General features: G+C 50.5%; 1 protein-coding gene and 1 non-coding gene across 2 annotated transcripts in view; both read right to left on the bottom strand.

Moving 5' to 3' along the window:
• Window positions 1–6,944: 6,944 nt before the first annotated feature.
• EMX1 (empty spiracles homeobox 1) overlaps window positions 6,945–25,795 on the bottom strand; it is a 19,811-nt gene continuing 960 nt past the window's right edge. The window contains exons 2-3 of the mRNA XM_060247440.1: window positions 25,212–25,408; window positions 6,945–7,133 (exon numbers count right to left, since the gene is read on the bottom strand). Coding sequence (XP_060103423.1) covers window positions 6,966–7,133; window positions 25,212–25,408 — 365 coding nt within the window. The 3' untranslated portion in view covers window positions 6,945–6,965. The remainder of the gene's footprint in view (window positions 7,134–25,211; window positions 25,409–25,795) is intronic.
• TRNAA-GGC (transfer RNA alanine (anticodon GGC)) lies at window positions 18,214–18,280 on the bottom strand. The gene has a single exon. It is a non-coding gene; the product is annotated as a tRNA-Ala (tRNA).

Below are 25,795 nucleotides of genomic sequence, written 5' to 3'. Positions count from 1 at the left end.
ACTTGTCCCCGGATGGAACCAGGCTGCTGGCGCTTAAAATCAAAAAGGTGGCAGAGCAGTTTTTAAACTAAATCTTGGGGGAAAGCCGACAGGAGATGAAATGTCTCTGGTTCGGGAGGACTCGTCTCAAAGAGATGAAGGGTTAGCTGCTATTTTTCTACCGGGTAACGGACCGGAGTTGTCCACTGTGAAGGTGACAAACAATATGGACTGTCTGCCAGTGTCTCGAGGCGGCAGGAGGAAGGTGGCGGGCCTAGCTTGCCTGGGAAATTATAGATGTTTGTATGCAAATGCTAGAAGTGTTCAAAGTAAAATTGGTGAATTGGAATGTTTAGTGCTGGGAGAAAACATAGACATTGTGGGAATTTCAGAAACTTGGTGGAATGAGGAGAATCAGTGGGACACGGTGATTCCTGGATATAAGCTATATCGGAAGGATAGGGAGGGAAGGGTTGGAGGTGGGGTGGCTCTGTATGTCAGAGAGGATATACGGTCCAGTAAGGCTGAGATCAGAGAATTAGATTCACTTTTAGAAATGCTTTGGGTTGAAATAGAGGGCCCAAAAGGAAATTTAACTATGGGAGTTTGTTATGGCCCACCAAATCAAAAGAGAGAGGACGATTATAATATGATGGAAGGCTTAAAGATAGCGGCTAAACGTAAAAACTGTGTTGTAATAGGTGATTTTAACTACCCGCAGATTGATTGGGTCAATATGTGTTCTGGTCGAGAGAAAGAGATTGAGTTTCTTGATGCTCTCAATGACTGTGCTATGGAGCAGATGGTCTCAGAACCTACCAGGGGTGGGGCGATCCTGGATTTGGTCCTAAGTAATGCCCAAGACTTGGTGAGAGATGTAAAAGTGATTGCGCCGCTTGGGAGCAGTGACCATAATGTTATTGATTTCACCGTTTGTATAAATAGGGAGTTGTCCAAAAAGACCACCACAACCACGTTTAACTTTAAAAGGGGTAAATACACTGAGATGAGGAGGCATGTGAGGAAGAAACTGAAAGGAAAGGTACATACGGTCAAAACCCTTGAGAAAGCTTGGACGCTATTTAAAACTATAACCCTAGAAGCTCAGATAAAATACATACCACAAGTTAGGAAAGGCACAAACAGGCATAAGAAAAGGCCTGCGTGGTTAACAAATAAAGTAATGGAAGCTGTAAAAGGTAAGAAGGACTCCTTTAAGCGGTGGAAAACCAGTCCAAGTGAGATTAGTAAAAGGGAACACAGGCTGTGGCAAATCAAATGCAAGACTGTGATCAGGCAGGCAAAAAGGGACTATGAGGAGCATATTGCAAAAAACATAAAGACCAACAATAAAACTTTCTTCAAATATATTAGAAGTAGGAAACCAGCCAGGGAGGCAGTGGGGCCCTTGGATGACCATGGGGTAAAAGGATTACTGAAGGAGGATAGGGAAATGGCTGAAAAGCTAAATGAATTTTTTGCCTCCGTCTTCACTGTAGAAGACGAGAACTTTTTGCCCGCCCCAGAACCACTAATTTTGGAAGGGGTGTTGAAAGACCTGAGTCAGATTGAGGTGACAAATGAGGAGGTCCTACAACTGATAGACAAATTAAAAACTAATAAGTCACCGGGTCCGGATGGCATACATCCGAGAGTTCTGAAGGAACTCAAAGTTGAACTTGTGGATCTTCTAACAAAAATCTGTAATCTTTCATTGAAATCTGCCTCCATTCCTGAGGACTGGAAGGTAGCAAATGTCACCCCCATCTTTAAAAAAGGTTCCAGAGGAGATCCGGGAAACTACAGGCCAGTCAGTCTGACTTCAATACCGGGAAAGTTGGTAGAAACCATTATCAAGGACAGAATGAGTAGGCACATTGATGAACACGGGTTATTGAGGAAGACTCAGCATGGGTTCTGCAAGGGAAGATCTTGCCTCACTAACCTGTTGCATTTCTTTGAGGGGGTGAACAAACATGTGGACAAAGGAGACCCGATAGATGTTGTTTACCTTGACTTCCAGAAAGCTTTTGATAAAGTTCCTCATCAAAGGCTCCTTAGAAAGCTTGAGAATCACGGAGTAAAAGGACAGGTCCTCTTGTGGATCAAAAACTGGCTGAGTAATAGGAAGCAGAGAGTGAGTATAAATGGGCAGTCTTCGCAGTGGAGGACGGTAAGCAGTGGGGTGCCGCAGGGCTCGGTACTGGGTCCCATGCTTTTTAACTTGTTCATAAATGATTTAGAGTTCGGAGTGAGCAGTGAAGTGGCCAAGTTTGCGGATGACACTAAATTGTTCAGGGTGGTGAGAACCAGAGAGGATTGTGAGGAACTCCAAAGGGATCTGTTGAGGCTGGGTGAGTGGGCGTCAACGTGGCAGATGCGGTTCAATGTGGCCAAGTGCAAAGTAATGCACATTGGGGCTAAGAATCCCAGCTACAAATACAAGTTGATGGGGTGTGAACTGGCAGAGACTGATCAAGAGAGAGATCTTGGGGTCATGATAGATAACTCACTGAAAGTGTCAAGACAGTGTGCGTTTGCAATAAAAAAGGCCAATGCCATGCTGGGAATTATTAGGAAGGGAATTGAAAACAAAGCAGCCAGTATCATAATGCCCCTGTATAAATCGATGGTGCGGTCTCATTTGGAGTACTGTGTGCAGTTCTGGTCGCCGCACCTCAAAAAGGATATTATAGCTTTAGAGAAGGTGCAGAGAAGGGCAACTAGAATGATTAAAGGGCTGGAGCACTTTCCCTATGAAGAAAGGTTGAAACGCTTGGGACTCTTTAGCTTGGAGAAACGTCGACTGCGGGGTGACATGATAGAGGTTTACAAGATAATGCATGGAATGGAGAAAGTAGAGAAAGAAGTACTTTTCTCCCTTTCTCACAATACAAGAACTCGTGGGCATTCGATGAAATTGCTGAGCAGACAGGTTAAGACGGATAAAAGGAAGTACTTCTTCACCCAAAGGGTGATTAACATGTGGAATTCACTGCCACAGGAGGTGGTGGCGGCCACAAGTATAGCCACCTTCAAGAGGGGTTTAGATAAAAATATGGAGCACAGGTCCATCAGTGGCTATTAGCCACAGTGTATGGAGCACAGGTCCATCAGTGGCTATTAGCCACAGTGTATGGAGCACAGGTCCATCAGTGGCTATTAGCCACAGTGTATGTGTGTATATAACATTTTTTGCCACTGTGTGACACAGAGTGTTGGACTTGATGGGCCGTTGGCCTGATCCAACATGGCTTCTCTTATGTTCTTATGTTCTTATCCAACCTGGCTTCTCTTATGTTCTTATGTCTGGGGCAGTGATGCTCCGTATTCTTGGTGCTTAGAGGGGGCACAGTGGGAGGGCTTCTGGTGTGCTGACCCCACTGATGGACTTCCTGATGGCACCTTGGGTTTTTGGCCCCTTTGTGACACAGTGTTGGACTGGATGGCCCATTGGCCTGATCCAATATGGCTTCTCTTACATTCTTAAATGGTGCTTTGGAGTCATCCTGTCCTTCTGTCCACACCTCAGCCACCAACTTCACAAGGCGCCTGTTCCGTTCAACTCAAAGCAACACATGCTTGAGACCAGTGTTCCCTCCAAACTGAGTTAGTGTGAGCTAGCTCACAGTTTTTTAGCCTCAGGCGCACACTTTTTTGTCTCAGCTCAGGAAAAATGGCCTCAGAGCAAACTAATTTCTGCAGCAGCTCACAACTTTAATGCCAGTAGCTCCTGAGGTAAACTTTTTGCTCACAAGACTCCACAGCTTAGGGGGAACATTGCTCAAGACTCCTTTTTCTGGATTGTGAAATACACCCCTCCCTCCCCCCCAGTAGCCAGTCCCAGCAGCCCCTCACACCCACCCTCAGGCTCACCTGGCAACAGACATGGCAGCCCTCCTGTCTCCTCACCCACAGCCGGACCTCCACCAGAAGTTCTGGATTCCCACCCCCCCCTCCACAGCATTCCTTACAGCAGACACAAAATAATAGTAAAAGCATGGCCTTTTCTTTAAAGCTGGAAAAGCCCTAAAGACCATCCAGTGCAACCCCACCCCCCTTGCACCATGTAAAATGCCCCAAATCACCCAGCCTCTGCTGAAGTACCTCCACGGAGGGAGCCCCCACGGTGTTCCTGGGCAACCAGCTCTGCCACTGAACTGCCGTTTCTTGAAAAAGTTTCCCCTGATATCCCACTGATATCTCCCCACCCATATTTTAAACCCCTTCTTACCAGTCCTTTCCTCCACTGCCAAATCAAACAATGCCCTCCCCTCCTGTACGTGAGAGACCGGATACTTAAAAGCAGGGGTCCTTTTGTTGAAAAATAGGTGGCAGAGCTCATTAACATAACTCATTAGCATATGCTCCCCCCCCCAAAAGCAACCCGATGCAAGAAAGGAGAGCCCCGGGCGAGCGAGGCCTGCTTGGGCTGGTTAGAGATCCAGCCAGCCTAAGCAGGCCTTGCTTGCCTGGGGCTCTCCTGGGCTGCCCCCCACACCTCACTCAAAAGGCCAGCAAGCCACTTGCCACCCAAAATCCCGTAAGAAGTGGAGAAAGGGTGGTGTGGGCTTCTCCAGGGGTTAATGAGGGCTGCTGGGGGTGTGGCAAAGCCCCTGGTGGCTGGCTGGCTGCCTGCTCTCCTCATCCAGGGATTGTTATGCAGCTGCACCTGCTATTCAATGGACAAGGTAAGTGAGGAAGAAGAGGGGGAACCCTCAGAAAAGTTCAGGAGCTGCCCTCCTGTGAGCTCCTGCTGAATCTGAGGCCTGCTTAAAAGGAGCAATTGTACTCCCCTCCCCCCAACTCCCGCTCCTCCAGGCTGAAGATGCTGTTCCCTCCCACAGCCTTTCCTTAAAGGCTTAGTCCTGGGCATTGTCTTCCGCCCCCAGCTGAAAGCTTCTTATGTCCTTCTGATAAAAGAAGAAGATATTGGATTTATATCTCGCCCTCCACTCCAAATCTCAGTCTCAGAGCGGCTCACAATCTCTTTTATCTTCTCCCCCCACGACAGACACCCTGTGAGGTGGGTGGGGCTGAGAGAGCTCTCCCAGTAGCTGCCCTTTCAAGGACAACTCTGCCAGAGCTCTGGCTGACTCAAGGCCATTCCAGCAGGTGCAAGTGGAGGAGTGGGGAATCAAACCCGGTTCTCCCAGATAAGAGAGCTCTGGCTGACCCAAGGCCATTCCAGCAGGTGCAAGTGGAGGAGTGGGGAATCAAACCCGGTTCTCCCAGATAAGAGAGCTCTGGCTGACCCAAGGCCATTCCAGCAGGTGCAAGTGGAGGAGTGGGGAATCAAACCCGGTTCTCCCAGATAAGAGAGCTCTGGCTGACCCAAGGCCATGCTAGCAGGTGCAAGTGGAGGAGTGGGGAATCCAACCCGGTTCTCCCAGATAAGAGAGCTCTGGCTGACCCAAGGCCATTCCAGCAGGTGCAAGTGGAGGAGTGGGGAATCCAACCCGGTTCTCCCAGATAAGAGAGCTCTGGCTGACCCAAGGCCATTCCAGCAGCTGCAAGTGGAGGAGTGGGGAATCCAACCCAGTTCTCCCAGATAAGAGAGCTCTGGCTGACCCAAGGCCATTCCAGCAGCTGCAAGTGGAGGAGGAGCGGGGAATCCAACCCGGTTCTCCCAGATAAGAGTCCGCACACTTCACCACCACACCCAACTGGCTCTTTCCCTAAAGGGCCCCCAGAGTGGGGCACAAGACTCCCCGTGCTGAGCAGCACAGAAACACGCAGGCTGTGAGCATCAGAAGATTCAGGAGCTGGTCTGAAGCAGCAGGACAAAGCGGAATTCCAGTCCGGCACCTTGAAGACCACCAAAGGTTCATTCAAGGTATGAGGTTTTGTTGTGCAAGCACCCTTCCTCAGGTACATGGGCGACTTCCATTTAGTACCTGCGCATGAAGGCTCATACCTTGAATAAAACTTTGGTGGTCTTCAGGGTGCCAGACTGTGCTCCAACTTTGTTCTGAGTACATCAGTTTAAGTCTGTGCTGGTCAGTCCAGGGCCAAAGAAGGGGTCACCCTATGCATGTGGGAGGCTGCGATAGAAGCCCTGGAAACCATTCTGGAAGTTTGCGGGGGGGTCTGGGCCCAAAGGAGGAAGGGGTTTCAGGACCATTCAGTGCCATTTGAAATGCTGCCCCTTCAGCAATGAGCAGGAGCTGGGAGAGAGTCGGCCAGGCTGGCTTGGAGGGCAAAGAGTGGACCTTGGCAGAAGGCCACTCCCTGCATTTCAGTGTCGAGCTCCCTGCAGCAGCATCTCTTGCCCTGGCCCAGGATGGCAGACCTGAAGCTGTGCCCAGCCAGCCTTCAGAGGGCACCCAGGAGCATCACCAGCCCGGCCCCTCCTGCCGAGCCACCAGCTCCTCTGCTTCTCCTCCTCCCGACTCGAAAAGGCTTCCCAGTCTGCCCCAGAGGTTGCCCCAACCAGGCAGTGGAGTTCAAGCCCAGGTTGCTTTTATTACGGCACAGGAACACACGCCACAGCTGCTGGCTAGCTACAATGCAGGGGCAGGCACACCCCCACACCCGATGCAAAGACACAGAAGAATAAATTAAAAGGGAAAGGCATTCCGAGAGAGAGAGAAAGAGAACCACCCCCAAAGCCCACAAAGACCAGATGAGTATTGATGTTGTGGGTCTTGGCTGACACGTTTATTTGCTCAAACGGCTGGTGGACGGCTTCCTCCTGGGGTGGGGGGTGCCCCTTCCTCTCCCGGAGCCCAGGTCCTCCTGCCAGCACAGATTCCAGCCAGGGGGCTTCTGGTCAAAGACTCCCCCTTGGGCTGACTGGAGAAGTCTCACGTCCTGCAGGGCCTTGCAGTCCTTCCTGCGTGCCCCATGGAGAAGATGACCCCCCCTGGTGGTGGAGGGTGGCTGCTCTGTCCTTGCCCAGTCTCCAGAGCCTGACCCTCTTCCAGCTCCCACACGTTCCTCTCAGGCAAGAGGTCGGCTTGCCCTCAGCCACCTCCCGCTGCCGGCTAGTCATTAGACGTGACGTCGATGTCTTCTCCGCTGGACTGCTTGGTGGCAATCCGCCACCGGTTGATGTGGTGGGAGCCCTTCTTTTTCTGGTCCGACTCAGGGCCTTCCTCCTCCAACTTCTGCCTCTTGTATTTGGTCCTCCTGTTCTGGAACCAGACCTTCACCTGGAGGCGACAGAAGGGCGGGGATGGGGGGGAGAGAGACATGAAGCTCAGTTATACGAAATCAGGCAATTGATTCATCAAAGCCAGTGTTGCCTCTTCAGAGTGGCAGCCGCTCTCTCCAGGGTCTCAGGGAGAGAAAGGTCTTTCCCATCACCTGCTTTTTCAACTGGAGAGGCTGCCAGGGATTGAACTGGGGACCTTCCGCATGCCAAGCAAGAGGCTCTACCACTGAGCCACCAGGGCCCCTCCCCTCACCAAAGGCAAAAAAGCTGAAAATGTACTTAACCTGAGAGTCAACCAGACTTGAGAATTTCTCCATTATCCGGGGAATGGAGGGGAAATTAGGAGGGAAATGGTTTTAATGCGTGTCCAAGTAGCTGAATGGACATCTGAGCTCTCCCTGTCCCCTCACTTGGGGCAGGAGTCCATTCATTCATGTTTACTCAGGAGGTGGTGGGCTCTCCTTCCTTGGAGGTTTTGAAACAGAGGCTGGATGGCCATCTGACAGCAATGAGGATCCTGTGAATTTAGGGGGAGGGATTTGTGAGTTTCCTGCATTGTGCTGGGGGTTGGACTAGAGGACCCTGGAGGTCCCTTCCAACTCTAGGATTCTATTAGGAAGAACTTCCTGACCATTACAGAGATTCCTCAGTGGAACATGCTTCCTCCTTGGGAGGTGGTGGGCTCTCCTTCCTTGGAGGTTTTTAACCAGAGGCTAGATGGCCATCTGACAGCAATAAAGATCCTGTGAACTTAGGGGGAGGGGTTTGTGAGTTTCCAGCATTGTGCAGGGGGTTGGACTAGATTACTCTGGAGGTCCCTTCCAACTCTAGGATTCTATTAGGAAGAACTTCCTGACCATTAGAGCGATTCCTCAGTGGAACAGGCTGCCTCCTAGGGAGGTGGTGGGCTCTCCTTCCTTGGAGGTTTTTCAACAGAGGCTAGATGGCCATCTGACAGCAATAAAAATCCTGTGAATTTAGGGGGAGGGGTTTGTGAGTTTCCTGCATTGTGCAGGGGGTGGGACTAGATTACTATGGAGGTCCCTTCCAACTCTAGGATTCTATTAGGAAAAACTTCCTGGCCACTAGAGCAATTCCTCAGTGGAACAGGCTTCCTCCTTGGGAGGTGGTGGGCTCTCCTTCCTTGGAGGTTTTTAAGCAGAGGCTAGATGGCCATCTGACAGCTATGAAGATCCTGTGAATTTAGGGGAAGATGTTTGTGAGTTTCCTGCATTGTGCAGGGGGTTGGACTAGATGACCCTAGAGGTTCCTTCCAAATCTAGGATTCTATTAGGAAGAACTTCCTGACCATTAGAGCGGTTCCTCAGTGGAACAGGCTTCCTCCTCGGGAGGTGGTGGGCTCTCCTTCTGTGGAGATTTTTAAAGAGAGGCTAGATGGCCATCTGACAGCAATGAAGATCCTGTGAATTTAGGGAGAGGTGTTTGTGAGATTCCTGCATTGTGCAGGGGGTTGGACTAGATTACTCTGGAGGTCCCTTCCAACTCTAGGATTCTATTAGGAAGAACTTCCTGGCCACTAGAGCAATTCCTCAGTGGAACAGGCTTCCTCCTTGGGAGGTGGTGGGCTCTCCTTCCTTGGAGGTTTTTAAGCAGAGGCTAGATGGCCATCTGACAGCGATGAAGATCCTGTGAATTTAGGGGGAGGTGTTTGTGAGTTTCCTGCATTGTGCAGGGGGTTGGACTAGATGGCCCTAGAATTTCCTTCCAACTCTAGGATTCCATTAGAAAGAACTTCCTGACCATTAGAGCGGTTCCTCAGTGGAACAGGCTTCCTCCTGGGGAGGTGGTGGGCTCTCCTTCCTTGGAGGTTTTTAAACAGAGGCTAGGTGGCCATCTGACAGCAATGCAGATCCTTTGAATTTAGGGGGAGGGGTTTGTGACTTTCCTGCATTGTGCAGGGGGTTGGACTAGATGACCCTTCCAGCCACTCCAACCCATCCCTGAAGCAAAAGGCAAGAAAAGCACCCCCTGAAACTAAAACTGCACCCTTCTCTTAGCAGGGGGGGCTCTCTTGAAGGGACTGGATGCACTAGGGCTGCTCTGGGCCTTAAAATAAAAAAAAAGACCTGAGGTGAGCCTTTGTAAGGACTTCTGGATGAAGCCAGCAGGCAGGAGCAGAGGAGGGGGGTTCTATTTGGGAGACTGCCTCCCCCCCCCCTCCACATCTGCTGGGTTCTGTGGACAGAAGGGGGCGACAAGGAGCACAGGGAAAGCAGGCAGCCCATCAGAAAGACTGGAGGCTTCTAGGAATAAGCACACACCAAGTCACACCCAAAGAGGAGGGACAAGATCCTGCAGCAAGTGGCATTAACTCGGCAGGAGCACAAATGCCAAAGCCAGGAGAACCCCCTTCAACCGGAGCCCGGAGGCAGGATGCCAAATGGTGCTGGGGGGACATTGGATGCTATGGCACTCACAGGGCTTCAAGTTCTGCTTGGGGTGGGGCTTAAGTTAAAAGATAGACTATAAATGGTCTAAATAAATACATTTAATAAGAAAATATTTATCCACGGGGATGCAATCTGGAAGGAGGGTGGAGCGGAGTGGATCCTGTTTCAAGCTGGTGATACCCCAGGAGATAAGAGAGCCAGGAGGGTCCCCCAAAGAAATGTAGCCGCTGAGTCTCTCTGCGAAGAAATGCCAGCCCCACCCCAGAATACAGGAAAAGGGGTTTTTCTACTGTCCCGCTCCCCTAACACAAGTAAACAACCAAGGCTCACAATATCTAACACAGCCAAATTTGAATAGAACACTGTGTGGACTCAAATCATATAATGCTGAATTGCGAAACATACGGTATTGCTAACATACTCCAAAACACATATACTCCATATCAGAATGCCATGCCCATACATCAGGTACTTCCATAAAGCCAAAAGTCCTGAACCACAAAGAGGGTCCAAAAACATCCATTTTGTGATAGTCCCTATTGAAGACACCAAGGCTGATACTCCACAATTCCAAACAAGATCCTGGCAGTGTTTCTTGTTGCATCGTCAAGCTTTCTCAGTGGACAATCACTGCTGTGTATCAGCCACAAGCTGGACTTCCAAGGCTAAAAACTGGCAACATTCAACATGGAGAACTGATAAAGACTTTCACTCCTTAGTCGAAGGCTCGTTAGTTGTTGGGAGAGTGGGGAAGAACTAACTGGATGTTTCTGGACATGCCAGCACAGACCCAGAAAAGATGGAAGTGGCTGGGTGGCGCATGCCTCTTGGCAAAGGCTGGCTCTGAGGAGCGCACCTGCCCCCTCAATGTGGTGACTCCTGAGACGGACCCAGAGAAGCCCAAGTGTGAGCTCCAATCTGGGCAGTAAACCGTGAAGGTGGTGAAAACGCTATCCAAGACAATGCCTTAGCAAAGAGCAATGCACACACATTTCTTCTACATGAGAAGATTTGTTTAAAGCAATCTGAAAGGCACGGAGAAGATGTCGCAGTCTTTGATTACTTTGCCAGCTTTTTCCTGCTGATGATGCAGGTTAACAGAGAGTTCGCACACTCTTCAACTGTCCATGAACTCTGCTTGCTTAAAGTTACTTTAATCTTTGACAGTTAATTGAAAGAGTTACAGAAAAGTTAAGAGTAATTACTTTTTAATAGAGGTTAAGATGAACTCATGAGCCCATGAATTTGCCTTCTCCTGAATCAGACCCCTCCCCCGTCCACGGAGGTGTGACTTCCGGGGGGGGGGGCGGGTCTCAGGCCTTTCCCACCCTCTCCCGTCTGCTCCTTTGAACTGGGATGCAGGTGGGGGTTGAACCTGGGACCTTCTGCAGGCTGATCAGAGGCTCTTCCACTGAGTCATGAGCCCTCCCCTTTTGCTTTACCAGAACTCGTGTATACTTGCTGATTGGCTCATTTGCACTTGTGTTGATTATCTCATACTTAGTTAAGAACCAATCACTTATCTAGATAGTAATCCCATAATTATGATAGAAAAATCTCTTCCTAGGAATCTTGTCTATCAAAATGCAGTGCCACGATAGGCAGATTTCTCTAGATGGAGGCCCCAAAAGAAAGTGGAGGTGTGATTTCTCTGTGTTTGCACATGCAAGACTTGGCTTTTTTTATAATCTCTAAAAGCAATGAGACAAAACGGAAACCTGGTTTGTTTTACAAATGATTACTCACTATAATACAATTAAGCAATGTGAGGAACTTTGACAATTTTAGCACTTACTTTTACAGTAATTGTAGGGTTAATTTTCACATGCCCATATCTCTTCATGACTTGCATAATAAAGAGAAATGTTTCTTTCTTTTTTTGATAAAAGATAAAAGTCTCTGCAGGTTTCCAGCCCAGTTTGCTGTTTATAGTTCAAAGAACCAAGCACACCTTAACTGTTCTTATTATCAGATGTAAAGGTTGGTAAACAGCCTTTAATAGACAAATTCTGGATAACTCTCGGCTGAACAGCTTGGACAGGCAAAGCCCTTTTAGAATTTTTTTGTCCAGATTATCTACTTGGATGTGGGAGTGAAGCTTCTCCTTACAAAGGGTCAAATCCCTTCAGGAGGTTTTATCTCTAGCCCTGACCTGCTTAGTTCAGGCACGCCCAGTGGTCTCCTCAGGTCTCAGAAGCTAAGCGGGACTGACTGTGGCTAGTACTTGGGTGGGATGAAAGACTTCTTTGAAACACCCAGTTGAGAGGTCAGGAGCAGACTCCATTCAGCCACTTCACTTCTCCAAGCCCCCAGTAGGCGTCAGTCACCAGAGGTTGCCATGACTTTAAAGTGTGTGCATACATACACACACACACACACACACAATTAAATTAAGAGATTTTATCTCTACTGCCTCTGAACTAGACATTCCAATAAGATGTATACTACAGATTGTAGAAAACATATGAGACCATATAGGAGGATGCCAGCATGGTTAAACAGCAGAGTCAAGAAGGCTGGCATAAATTGACTGCAACTTGACAGTACTTTACACACACACACGCACAATCAATCAATCAATTTGCTTTATTACGGTCCATGACCAAATACACAGTGCAATGCAGACCAACAACACCCCCAGAAAAATTGTAAAAATCTAGAGGGACTTAAATAGGTAAAACATATTATATGAAAAATATAAATGTATAGATAAAACAATGGACATTAATATGAATAAAGAGATATGACAAAAAAAAATGTAGCTCAGAGCGAGCCCCTGGGTTGCTGCTGCTCTGTCCAGTTGCTTCTCATGCCTCTTAATGTAGAAACTCTGCTCTGGGTTCAAATTTCATTCCATTCTTTCTCTTTCCATGCAGTCTGCCAACTGCCAGTATTGCATGGATTGCAATTCTTTCATTAATGTTTCTCATAAAGAAACATTAGCCACAGATAAGCCGCCCTGAGACACCTAGGTGAGAAGGGCGGGGTATAAATCTTAATATAAATAAATAAATAAATAAGATGTGGGGGGGGTGATTTGGGAGAGCCGGGTTCAGACACCCTCTTTATTGTGGAAGCTGCCAGGGTAACCTTGGGCCAGTCTTGCTCTCTCACCCTTGTGAGGGTGTAACCAGGCTGTGTGTGGCTAAATAATGTTGTAAACCTCTTCAGGCCTTCCCCCGGGGACAAGAACCGCTGACCTTATACCATTTTCAAGCATTGCTGTCCCTTTTGCTAAAAGGCATGCTGGAAAGATTAGGCCCTTGGAGAAAGCCTGGGGAGGGGAAGGAGGAGGTTAGATTTATGCCCCACCCGTCACTACCCAAAGGAGTCTCAGAGTGGCCTACAATCTCCTTTCCCTTCCTCCCCCACAAGAGACATCCCATGAGGCAGGTGGGGCTGAGAGAGCTCTAACAGAAACTGCTCTTGAGAGGAACAGCTCTGTGAGTACTTGACTCAGAGTCACATCAGCAGCTGCAAGTGGAGGAGTGGGGAACCAGACCCGGTTCTCCCAGATGAGAGTGTCTGACGGCCCCCAGTGCTGCCTGCCAAGGTCAGGGGGCAGATGACAGAGCGGGGCGGGGGGGGGAGCATCAGACAAGGGGGGCCTGCTTTCTTAGTCAAGAGGCCTCCTGCTGGCTAAACCCCTGTGATATTTTAAAGGCAAATTTAAAATAGTCAAATACGTATTGAGAATCCCATAAAATCATTATACCCCTGTCTCTCTCTCTCTCTTTGTGTGTGTGTGTGAAGTGCTGCCCAGTCACTTCTGACTTGAAACAGCCCTGTGAGCGCGTGGCTCCACAACGCCCTGCACTCCACAGCCTGGCTCAGGTCTCCCAACCTGAAGGCCGCTCGTCTTCCATGACTGAGTCCATCCATCTCCTGTTGGGGGTCTGGGGGAATGTGTTTGTGCACAGACATGCATGCAATCCCAGAGAGAGAGAAAGAGAAGAAGAAGACATTGAATTTATATCCCGCCCTCCACTCCAGTCTCAGAGGGGCTCACAATCCCCTTTCCCTTCCTCCCCCACAACAGAGACCCTGTGAGGTGGGTGGGGCTGGAGAGGGCTCTCACAGCAGCTGCCCTTTCAAGGACAACCTCTGCCAGAGCTATGGCTGACCCAAGGCCACTCCAGCAGCTGCAAGGGGAGGGGTGGGGGAATCGAACCTGGTTCTCCCAGATAAGAGTCCGCTCACTTAACCGCTACACCAAACTGGCTCTCCAGAGACAGAGAGAGACAGAGTGTGTCATTTATAATATTGTTGTATAGGGTTTTTTGGTCACATTACTAGAAGACAAAAGTCACAGGCAGAGACAAGAATCCTAGGAAAAGCTGAAGCCAGTTGGGTGCTGCCCACCCTGAAGTCTTCTGCTGTCCTCCAAATTTCGAGCAAGGGTGTTTTGTTATCTAGTCCAGGGCACAATGACTGTGGGGCTGATCCCTCTGCTTCTAGAGAAATGGGTCGCTGGCAGTTGAGGGATATGGAGGTGGCTTTCAAATGTCGGCCCCGCACCACTACACAAAATTTATTACGGCAGATTCACAAGAAACAAAAAACAAAAATTCAATTCAACTTCATTAAAAAAAAATGCAAGCACCAAATGAGAGGAGAAAGAACCCTAAAGGAGCACATTCAAAAGGAAAAAAAAACAACTAAGCAATTAAGACTGATTTAGCAAACCATATAAAACAACAGAGCAATAAAAATTAAAGACAGTGGAGCAAAACTGCAGGGTTCCTGTGATTACCCTCCTGCATCAGTCTACCGTAATTCCTAATCAACAAAACAGAACAAGGAAGAAACAGCAGGCGGCACAACTGTTTAGCCAAAAGGAGGGGGTGGGTTGAAGTCTTCATAACCAGGCACCAAAAGCATGCCTACTTCGGCGGGGAGGGGGGGATATAAATGGAATTAAATAAATAAATGCCCAATCCAGCCCTAAAGGAGCAGCTGGGTGAGGGCGTGCCACAGCTAGGGGCCACCACATAAAAGGTCCTGCTTTCCTTAACTGCCCCCTCCCAGAACGCCAGGCCATGAGAGTGACCAGCAGAGCATCTATGGCCTCAACGGGCAGGGTGGGGCCACAACTGCACACCTGGGCTGAGCCGAGTGTCTTCAGGAGGGGTCCTCCTGCCCCAATACTCCAAGAAGAAAAAAGTGTGTGCGGGGGGTGGGTGGCTGGGACATGAGAACATAAGAGAAGCCCTGTTGGATCAGGCCAGTGGCCCCTCCAGTCCAACACTCTGTGGCACATAAGAGAAGCCCTGTTGGATCAGGCCAGTGGCCCCTCCAGTCCAACACTCTGTGGCACATAAGAGAAGCCCTGTTGGATCAGGCCAATGGCCCCTCCAGTCCAACACTCTGTGTCACATAAGAACATAAGAGAAGCCATGTTGGGTCAGGCCAGTGGCCCCTCCAGTCCAACACTCTGTGGCACATAAGAGAAGCCCTGTTGGATCAGGCCAGTGGCCCCTCCAGTCCAACACTCTGTGTCACATAAGAACATAAGAGAAGCCATGTTGGGTCAGGCCAGTGGCCCCTCCAGTCCAACACTCTGTGTCACATAAGAACATAAGAGAAGCCATGTTGGGTCAGGCCAGTGGCCCCTCCAGTCCAACACTCTGTGGCACATAAGAGAAGCCCTGTTGGATCAGGCCAGTGGCCCCTCCAGTCCAACACTCTGTGTCACATAAGAGAAGCCCTGTTGGATCAGGCCAGTGGCCCCTCCAGTCCAACACTCTGTGGCACATAAGAGAAGCCCTGTTGGATCAGGCCAGTGGCCCCTCCAGTCCAACACTCTGTGGCACATAAGAGAAGCCCTGTTGGATCAGGCCAGTGGCCCCTCCAGTCCAACACTCTGTGTCACATAAGAACATAAGAGAAGCCCTGTTGGATCAGGCCAGTGGCCCCTCCAGTCCAACACTCTGTGGCACATAAGAGAAGCCCTGTTGGATCAGGCCAGTGGCCCCTCCAGTCCAACACTCTGTGGCACATAAGAGAAGCCCTGTTGGATCAGGCCAATGGCCCCTCCAGTCCAACACTCTGTGTCACATAAGAACATAAGAGAAGCCATGTTGGGTCAGGCCAGTGGCCCCTCCAGTCCAACACTCTGTGGCACATAAGAGAAGCCCTGTTGGATCAGGCCAGTGGCCCCTCCAGTCCAACACTCTGTGTCACATAAGAACATAAGAGAAGCCATGTTGGGTCAGGCCAGTGGCCCCTCCAGTCCAACACTCTGTGTCACATAAGAACATAAGAGAAGCCATGTTGGGTCAGGCCAGTGGCCCCTCCAGTCCAACACTCTGTGGCACATAAGAGAAGCCCTGTTGGATCAGGCCAGTGGCCCCTCCAGTCCAACACTCTGTGTCACATAAGAGAAGCCCTGTTGGATCAGGCCAGTGGCCCCTCCAGTCCAACACTCTGTGGCACATAAGAGAAGCCCTGTTGGATCAGGCCAGTGGCCCCTCCAGTCCAACACTCTGTGGCACATAAGAGAAGCCCTGTTGGATCAGGCCAGTGGCCCCTCCAGTCCAACACTCTGTGTCACATAAGAACATAAGAGAAGCCCTGTTGGATCAGGCCAGTGGCCCATCCAGTCCAACACTCTGTGTCACGCAGTGGCCAAAAATACCAGGTGCCATCAGGAGGTCCATCAGTGGGGCCAGGACACTAGAAGCCCTCCCACTGTGCCTCTCTTCCCAAGCACCAAGAATACAGAGCATCACTGCCCCAGACATAAGAACATAAGAGAAGCCGTGTTGAAGCAGGTCAATGGCCCCTCTAGTCCAACACTCTGTGTCACATAAGAGAAGTCCAGTTGGATCAGGCCAATGGCCCATCCAGTCCAACACGCTGTGTCACATAAAAACATAAGAGAAGCCATGTTGGATCAGGCCAATGACCCATCCAGTCCAACACTCTGTGTCACATAAGAACATAAGAGAAGCCATGCTGGATCAGGCCAGTGGCCCCTCCAGTCCAACACTCTGTGTCACATAAGAACATAAGAGAAGCCCTGTTGGATCAGGCCAATGGCCCACCCAGTCCAACACTCTGTGTCACATAAGAACATAAGAGAAGCCCTGTTGGATCAGGCCAATGACCCATCTGGTCCAACACTCTGTGTCACATAAGAACATAAGAGAAGCCATGCTGGATCAGGCCAGTGGCCCCTCCAGTCCAACACTCTGTGTCACATAAGAACATAAGAGAAGCCATGTTGGATCAGGCCAGTGGCCCCTCCAGTCCAACACTCTGTGTCACATAAGAACATAAGAGAAGCCATGCTGGATCAGGCCAGTGGCCCCTCCAGTCCAACACTCTGTGTCACATAAGAACATAAGAGAAGCCCTGTTGGATCAGGCCAATGGCCCACCCAGTCCAACACTCTGTGTCACATAAGAACATAAGAGAAGCCCTGTTGGATCAGGCCAATGACCCATCTGGTCCAACACTCTGTGTCACATAAGAACATAAGAGAAGCCATGCTGGATCAGGCCAGTGGCCCCTCCAGTCCAACACTCTGTGTCACATAAGAACATAAGAGAAGCCATGTTGGATCAGGCCAATGGCCCACCCAGTCCAACACTCTGTGTCACATAAGAACATAAGAGAAGCCCTGTTGGATCAGGCCAATGACCCATCTGGTCCAACACTCTGTGTCACACAGTGGCCAAACAAAAAAGGAGTTTCACAAGTGGGACTAGAAGCCCTTCCACTTTGCCCCCCCCCCCCGCCACAAGCACCAAGAACGCAGAACATCACTGCCTATGTTCCTTTCGATTAATCTAATTTGGACTAACTTTCCACCGCTTAAAGGAGTCCTTCTTACCTTTTACTGCTTCCGTAACTTTGTTAACCATGCAGGCCTTCTCTTATACCTGTCCTAACTTGTGGTATATATTTTATCTGAGCTTCTAGGATTGTAGTTTTAAATAGCGTCCAAGCTTCCCCAAGGGTTTTGACCGTATGTACCTTTCCTTTCAGTTTCCTCCTCACATGCTTCCTCATCTCAGAGAATTTACCCCTTTTAAAGTTAAACGTGGTTGTGCCGGTCTTTTGGGGCAACTCTCTATTTATACAAACGGTGAAATCAATAACGTTATGGTCACTGCTCCCAAGCGGTGTGATCACTTTTACATCTCTCACCAAGTCTTGGGCATTACTTAGGACCAAATCCAGGATCGCCCCACCCCTGGTAGGTTCAGAGACCATCTGCTCCATAGCACAGTCATTGAGAGTGTCTAGAAACTCAGTCTCTTTCTCTCGACCAGAACAAAAAGGACCAATCCTTTTGTTAGGGCCCACATTTTGGATTTGTTTTGCCATAGCATACCACTGATACTAGCCCCCTCTCCTCACTGGCCTTCAAGGTGTATTCCAAAGTGTGCATCAGGTACAAGCTACTGAAAGGGAGGTCCATTTTGGAGTCGGCACTAGGGAAATACTCTGAGAACAAAGAGGAAAAGGGAGCTGAAACAAAGCAGGGGCTTTTAAACATGACCCCTTCAGTGGTGTCCAATGAGCTGACAGTAGAAGCTGCCTTCTACTGAGTCAGATCCTCTTGGGTCCATCAAAGTCAGTATTGTCTCCTCAGACTGGCAGCGGCTCTCCAGGGTCTCAAGCTGAGGTTTTTCACGCCTATTTGCCTGGATCCTTTTTTGGAGATGCCAGGGATTGAACCTGGGACCTTCTGCTTGCCAAGCAGATGCTCTACCACTGAGCCACCGTTCCTCCCCTTAAGAACATAAGAACATATGAACATATGAAGCTGCCTTCTACTGAATCAGACCCTCTTTGGTCCATCAAAGTCAGTCTTGTCTATTCAGACTGGCAGCAGCTCTCCAGGGTCTCCAGCTGAGGTTCTTCACGCCTACTTGCCTGGATCCTTTTTAGTTGGAGATGCTGGCGATTGAACCTGGGACCTTCTGCTTGCCAAGCAGATGTGAACCTGGGACCTTCTGCTTGCCAAGCAGATGCTCTACCACTGAGCCACCGTTCCTCCCCTTAAGAACATATGAACATATGAAGCTGCCTTCTACTGAATCATACCCTCTTTGGTCCATCAAAGTCAGTCTTGCCTATTCAGACTGGCAGCAGCTCTCCAGGGTCTCAAGCTGAGGTTTTTCACGCCTCCTTACCTGGACCCTTTTTAGTTGGAGATGCCGGGGATTGAACCTGGGACCTTCTGCTTGCCAAGCAGATGCTCTACCACTGAGCCACCGTCCCCTCCGACGTACAAGGACAGGCAGCAAGAGAGCCCAGTCGGCCGCAGTCGCCCTCCGTTGAACAGCGCAGCTTTCCGGATTGTTTCTCATCACCAGACAGTCCCATTGAACCTGCGGCCAGCATGACTCAAGAAAAGGCCTTTGGCCGTCAAGGAAATTGGGGGGGGGGGCCTGGAAGCTCTGGGCATGAGTGGCCTGCCCCCCTCCTCCTCCCCACAGTCCTGCGGGGCAGCTCAGTCCTGCGGCTGGGGGAGGGGAAGAGCTTGCCTGGGGGGCGGGCAAGAAGCCGGCTGGGTGGGGCCTTTGTGGCCTGAGGGGCCACCCCCCAGCCGTGCGCAAGAGCGTTGCCAGGACAACCTGCTCCCTTGGCCAAACTGCTGCTAGGGCAGGGCCAGCCGCTCGGGATTCACACTCAGGTCCCGACAGATGGATAACCAAGCCCATCCCACTCGGTCCTTCGGGTGACCTCCCCGCTCTGTGCCGCAGAAGGCTGTCTCCGGGCTGCTCGGGAAAGACAAGGCGGAGCTCAGCTCCCTGCAACCGGGGGGAAACCGGCGGCGGCTCGCAGGGAGGGAGGGAGGAAGGAAGGAAGGACGGGAGGGAGGGAGGAAGGAACATATGAAGCTGCCTTATACTGAACCAGACCCTTGGTCCATCCAAGCCAGTATTGTCTTCTCAGACTGGCAGCGGTTCTCCAGGGTCTCAAGCTGAGGTTTTTCACACCTATTTGCCTGGACCCTTTTTTGGAGATGCCGGGGATTGAACCTGGGACCTTCTGCTTCCCAAGCAGATGCTCTACCACTGAGCCACCGTCCCTCCCCAAGGAGGGAGGGAGGAAGGAAGGAAGGAAGGAAGGAAGGAAGGAAGGAAGGAAGGAAGGAAGGAAGGAAGGAAGGAAGGAAGGAAGGAAGGAAGGAAGGAAGGAAGGAAGGAAGGGTATAAACGGACTGCTAACTCCGCCTGAACTAAGCGCCCTGGAGGCTAAAGAGCGCGCGCTCTCTAGAGACGCAGAAGGTTCCCCAAATGCCGGAGTGACCCAAAGGCTCGCAGCAGCAATAGAGAGATCCTCCTCCTCTCGGGGGAGTGTCCAGCGGGTGCCCAGGGGGTTCCCCGCGGATCAGCTCCCGGCTGCAAAGGCAAAGGGCCGAGAGGCTCTTTGGTGCGACGCGGGCGGGAGGCTGCATCTCTTCCAGCACGGCTCCAGCTAAGCCGAAGCCAAAGGGGAGGGCCTCGAAGGCTGCTCAGGGCAGCAGCCGGCACCTTCGGGGCTCTTTTGGAGGCCGCCTCGGGAGAGCCTCTGGAGAAAGGCGGCTTGGAAATCAGCGCTCCACAAAGCTCCAGGAGGCGAGGCCGCCAGCGGGTGGGGCTGACGCAGGCCCCCTTGGGCGGCACTTCCGGCCTGGAGAAGCGCTTGGGGGGGGGGGCGAGAGGACCGCTGTCTCTGCGGGGGGGGGGGGGCGGGCTTTGGCGGGTCCTGACAGAAGGCTCCCCCCGCGTGTCTCTCTGTCGGGTTGGGCCCCACGTGCAAAAGCAGTGAGGTAGAGAACAATCTCCCCCTTGGGGGCTCGAGACCCCCTTCGCCAGCCCGGCTCCCTCGCCCCAACTCTCTCTTCCCAAGAAAGCTGCTTCGAACTCTACCCCCCCCCCCCAGCCGATTGAGTCCTGGCTCCGCCCCCTGACACCCCCGCCCCATTGCGGAGGCCCCAAACTGCCCGCGGACGTCCAGCCGGGAAGGCCTCCCGGGCCATGCGGCCCCGCTCTGCAGCCGACTCTGGGGTCTGCCCCCCACTTTTGGAGCCTGCTCTTCAACGGGGCTTGCGGAGATCTCTTGGGCGCCTGGAGGCGGCGCGCCCCACGGCCTGCCCCAGGCAAATCCCTCGGAACCTCGCAGACCCCGGCCCGCCCTCCCTTCGGCGGCTGCTCGCCGGAATCCCGCCGGCAGAGCCCTCCGCGCCTCCTTCCCGCGAATCCCCGAAGGTTCCGCAAGGCGCAGAGAACCCAGGGAACTCTCCCCAGCACCCCCTCGGGGCAGGCACAGAGACCCGCCGCAGGCCAGGAGCTCTTTTCCTTCCTGCTGCCAGACCCTCATCGAACAGCCGAGCGCAGGAACGCCCCCGCCCGCCCCAAGGTGGGATGCGTTTGGGTGGGCCTGGGCCGGTGCATTTTGGCCCTGAGCCTTGCCACCGCCGAGCAGCCAGAGCCCTTCCAAGCAGGAGCCCCCGCATTTGCCCCCCTCCCCTTTTCTTCCAGCCTTCTGCCAGGGCAGGCAAAGGGAGGGGAGCTGAGCACAGAGCCGCAGACACCAGCTCCCCCACAGACCCCGCGGCCTCGTCTGGAGAGGTAGGGCAGGCCAGGTATTGGGTATTCTTAGAGAAAAATACTATTTAACAGAGTTAGAAGCCAGTAGCACAGCAGAGAACACGCAGAGATCACGTGTCTTTAAAAAGACTATGATGGTTTTACTTAAAAGTACAAGGGAAGGGCAAACTGGGGGTAAAATAACAGACACTAACTTCTACATCTTTACATCTTGAGTACAAAGCTCGGAATGGCCTCTCTTCTCCAAACTTAGACAAAGGGAGGAAGAGCTGCCTTAACCTGCAGAATAGGCAATGCATTGATTTCCCATCACAGCACTCTATTGCTGGTCATTTAACTAAGACCTCCTACAGACTTTCGTGGGCTTTCTCTCTAGCTAACACATAGGTTACAGTAAACGCATGTGACTTCCTGTTTGCTAACAATAACAAGGTTAACCTTTTTAATTACTGAAGTGTTGCAGACTTGCTAATCCCAACACCCCTCCTCAAGTTAAAACACTAAAGACACGTAAATTCAAACTTTCCCAAAGAGTTTCAGACTTCTTCTTGACCAGCAGTTTTGTGAGTATGTCCGCGATCATCTTCTCTGTAGGACAGAATTCTATTTCAATCAGTCCTTCTTCTTTGTTAAGTTCATCAACAATTTCTTGTGCATCAGTTTCACTTTGGCAGCACAACAACAGTCCATCCATTGATGTTAGCACATGTTGTTACTGTCCATCTTTCAGTTTCTTGTACAGGCTGGGTTCTGTTTTTCCTGGTGGGAACCCTTGCTTTTGCAGTAATGCAGTTAACTTTTCATTCAGCCCTTTCACTCGTTCCTCTTTGACATCTGCTGTCCCAATATCAAGGTGTTGAACATGCATCTCCTTTGATACTACTATACTTAGTAGAGTTCTGAGAGTGGTATATTTGACAACAAGTTCCTTTGGCATTTCCCTCACGGGTTGTACACTTGCACAGATTCCAAGTGTAGGTGGTGGTACTCCTTTGTTGCTTCTTGCTGACTGTCTCACGGTGGTAGATTCTGGCTCACTTGGCGTGGGCTCTCCTGATTCCCCTTCTGAGTGAGAACTCTCCTTTGGACGTGGACCTGCCTGGTCACAGGTGGCCCCTGCAGCGTTCCAAGTGCCCAAATCGAAGAAAGAGATTGCAGTAGTTTCCTGATCAGGTGTCACTGTGGACTCAGCTTGTTCAGAAGTTCGCAAGATGCTGCTTTCATCAACGTGTACCACACTGGTTTCTTTCACTTCATAAGTTTCAGGGTTCAGGATTCTATACCCTTTGCCAAAAAGAGCGTATCCCACGAGGATACCAAGTTCTGCCCTTGCGTCAAATTTGCCCCTTCTTTCCTTAGCTACGAATGCAAAGGCTTTAGATCCGAAGGCCTTGATATGCTTCAGTCCAGGCATTCTATTGAACCACATTTGGAAAGGGCATTTTCCTGTCACTTTAGATGGGATTCTATTATGGAGATATACAGCGGTGTTGACCACATCGGCCCAGAACATTTCTGAAAGTCCAGACTGCATCAGCATAGAACGTGCCATTCCTCGAATGGTCCTATTTAAACGTTCAGCGTTCCCATTCTGTTGGGGGGAATAAGGAATTGTAGTCTTATGTTCAATTCTCTCTTGTTCCGGGAATCTTTGGAACTCCCTGCTGCTATATTCAGTACCGTTGTCCGTGAATAGTACTTCAGGAGCTTTGCCAAATTTGTTTTTCACAGCAGCAACAGAACATTTAAACTTCTCAAGGGCTTGATCTTTGCTTTTCAGTAGATATACACAGACATATCTGCTGTTTGCTTCCATAAAAGTTGCAAAATACTTGGACCCTCCTGCTGAATCTTTAATTGGCCCCACAAGGTTGGAATGCACCATCTCCAGAAATCTGACATTTTGTTCAGGAGGCTGACTTTTATAGCTGGGGGGCTGTTCCCTTTGCTTTCAGACTTGTCTCACAACCATTTTTCATCACACCACAATCAACAGCATTGATATCACAGTCTTTCAGTAACTTCTGCACACTTTGCACATGTCTATGACCTAGTTTGACATGCCAAGCATAAAGACAGTTCTTGGGATCACATGTGGGTGACTTTGAATGGCACACTGCCCCATCAGCATCTCCAACATTTCTCAGGTAATGATAACCATCAGTTTCTTCAAGTATTAATTCAGTTTCCTCATCAAACACAATTTGGCCACTTTTCTCTTAAAGACTGATTTCAAAACCCTTTTGAATTATGCGTCTCGGGGACATAAGGGAGTGTGAGGCTTCAGGGCAAAACACACAGTTATTCAAAGCAAGTTTCTCAATCTCCTTGTTCACAGCAGTGCCACATCCTTCATCTTTTAGAAGTTGACCATTTACTTGGTGCAGCTTAGGTCTGTTCTGTCTGTTCAAATCAACAAAATAGTCCAAGGAATTTGCCCAAGTCTAAAAGCCACAGACCATCCTCATTAGAGTCGCAATCTTTCACAGCAAATGCATGGGTATCAGATTTCTCTTCAGTCACCGTTCTGCTAGGCTGTAAGTCTGGGCTTCCTGAGGTACAGCATGCGAGGTTTTTGTTCTTTGCATTGGGCTTAGCATTTCCTCTCCCACGCCCTCTAGAGAGGATTCCTTCAGTGGGAGCACGTGTAGCATGATCTCCTTCATGCTCTAAATCTAGATGAACACATTTTCGCATAATGTCCATACTTGGCACATATAAAACAATATCTTTCTTTGCAGTTCCCTTTGAAATCCAGCATTAACTTTAAGCACAGACTGTGCTTCCTGCTTATGAGGGGTTTGGCACATTTCCCCGTCTGTTCCCCTCCTGCTCCAAAAAGGATATTGTATATTCTAAGGTCAGCTCTTTCTGTACCTTTAGCACAGCAGCTTATTAGCATATGAGCCTGAAAGTGCATTGAGGACCAGAGCAACAACAGTTTTATCTGAGACTGGGTCTCCTAGAGTTTGCAGTTCAGAAACTGTACTCATTACTTTGCTTAAAAAGTCATTCACTTTCTCTCCTTCTCTCATCTTCATATTTAATAAACTCTGAAGGAGGAAGAGGCTATTGGTCTCTGATTTTGACTGGTATTTCTGACTGAGGTAATCATACACAGCTTAGCTGTTGTATGTTCGGGGAGTATTCTGATCTCCTTTTTGTTAATGCTTCCCAAGTTCAAAGAGATTCCCAAACCATCCATTTTATCAAACTTTTCCTTTTCTGCTTGATTTTTAGGGGGATTCTTCGTGAGTACATCCGAGGCTGCTTGGGACTTAAGCATTGCTTTCAAACGGACGTCCCACCAAACGAAATTTGCATTTGAGAGAATTGGGAGATTTAAATGCGTGTTACCGACATGATGCATGGATGTTGCTGGCGTCGACATTGTTCCACTCTGGTCAGCAAAGGATTAGCGGCGTAGCTGCTTTGTGCGTCTCAAAAGGGTCTCGGCTTAGAAGCAAAGGCACTTTCTTTCCGCAAAAAAACCCACAAAACCCCAAAGAATGCACCCCACCTCCTCGGTTTTACCTGCATGCAGCAAGGCAAACTCTGGGACTGAGAAGGTGTTCTTCGGGTATATAAAAAAAGACTGAGACTCTTGCAAAACAGCTTTTAAAAATTTGCCTGCCCTTCAGCAGACACACACACACACATATCTCTGCTTCTGGCTGCCCAACTGACACACACAAAAAAAACAACTGTTGCCCACAACTGGAGCCCTTAACACTGGGGCCCATAACCTATTGGGTATTATTTGAGAAAAATACTATTTAGCAGAGTTAGAAGCGAGTAGAACAGCAGAGAACACGCAGAGGTCACGTGTCTTTAAAAGAATATGATTGCTTTACTGAAAACTACAAGGGAAGGGTAAACGGGGAGTAAAATAACAGTCACTAGCTTCTACATCGTTACATCTTGAGTACAAAGCTAAGAATGGCCTCTCTTCTCCAAACGTAGACAATGGGAGGAAGAGCTGCCATAAAATGCAGAAGAGGCAATACATTGATTTCCAATCACAGCCCTCCAGGCCAGGCGGGGCCTGGGTGTCCCTGTGTGTGTGTGTGTGGGGGGGGTCCTAAGGGCCCTGGAGAGGCGGGAGGGACTTACCTGCGTCTCGGAGAGGCTGAGGCTTCCGGCCAGCTGCTTGCGCTCGGCGCCCACCACGTAGTGGTTCTTCTCGAAGGCGCGCTCCAGGCGCAGGAGCTGCGAGGGCGAGAAGGCGGTGCGGATGCGCTTGGGCTTGCGGGCGAAGGGCCCATGCAGCAGCAGGCTCTCCTGCGACACCTCGCTGCCCACCCCGCCGCCTGCAGGGGGGAGAAGGAGAAGAAGCAACAAACACAGGCGCCGCCGGCGACCCTCCTTCCCCCCGCCCGCCCCAGGTCCACTCGCTTCCTCCCTTGGCCTGCACCGGGCCAGCCGCTCCCCAGCAGCTGCGCTTGGCCTACAAGGACTCTTGACTGCGGCGCCCGCTGGGGAAAGGAAGGCGCTGACCGGTTAGCGGGGCTGGATCTGTTCCCCTGACCCAGAGGCAGAGAGCCGTCGTCGCCAGAGTGGAAGGCGGCGCCACAAAGCAACTCCCGAGGTCACCCGACGACGACCTCTCTTAGTACTAGGGGGGGGGGGGGGTCCCCGACGCCACCCCCTCTCCACCTGTCCTGCGTCCCTGGTGCCCCCTTCCCCCAGCGCCCGGT

This window comes from Heteronotia binoei, chromosome 9, assembly GCF_032191835.1.
Source record: "Heteronotia binoei isolate CCM8104 ecotype False Entrance Well chromosome 9, APGP_CSIRO_Hbin_v1, whole genome shotgun sequence".
Classification (NCBI taxonomy): domain Eukaryota; kingdom Metazoa; phylum Chordata; class Lepidosauria; order Squamata; family Gekkonidae; genus Heteronotia; species Heteronotia binoei.
Note: the sequence above shows the minus strand (reverse complement) of the source record. Positions and strands in the feature narration are given on the sequence as shown.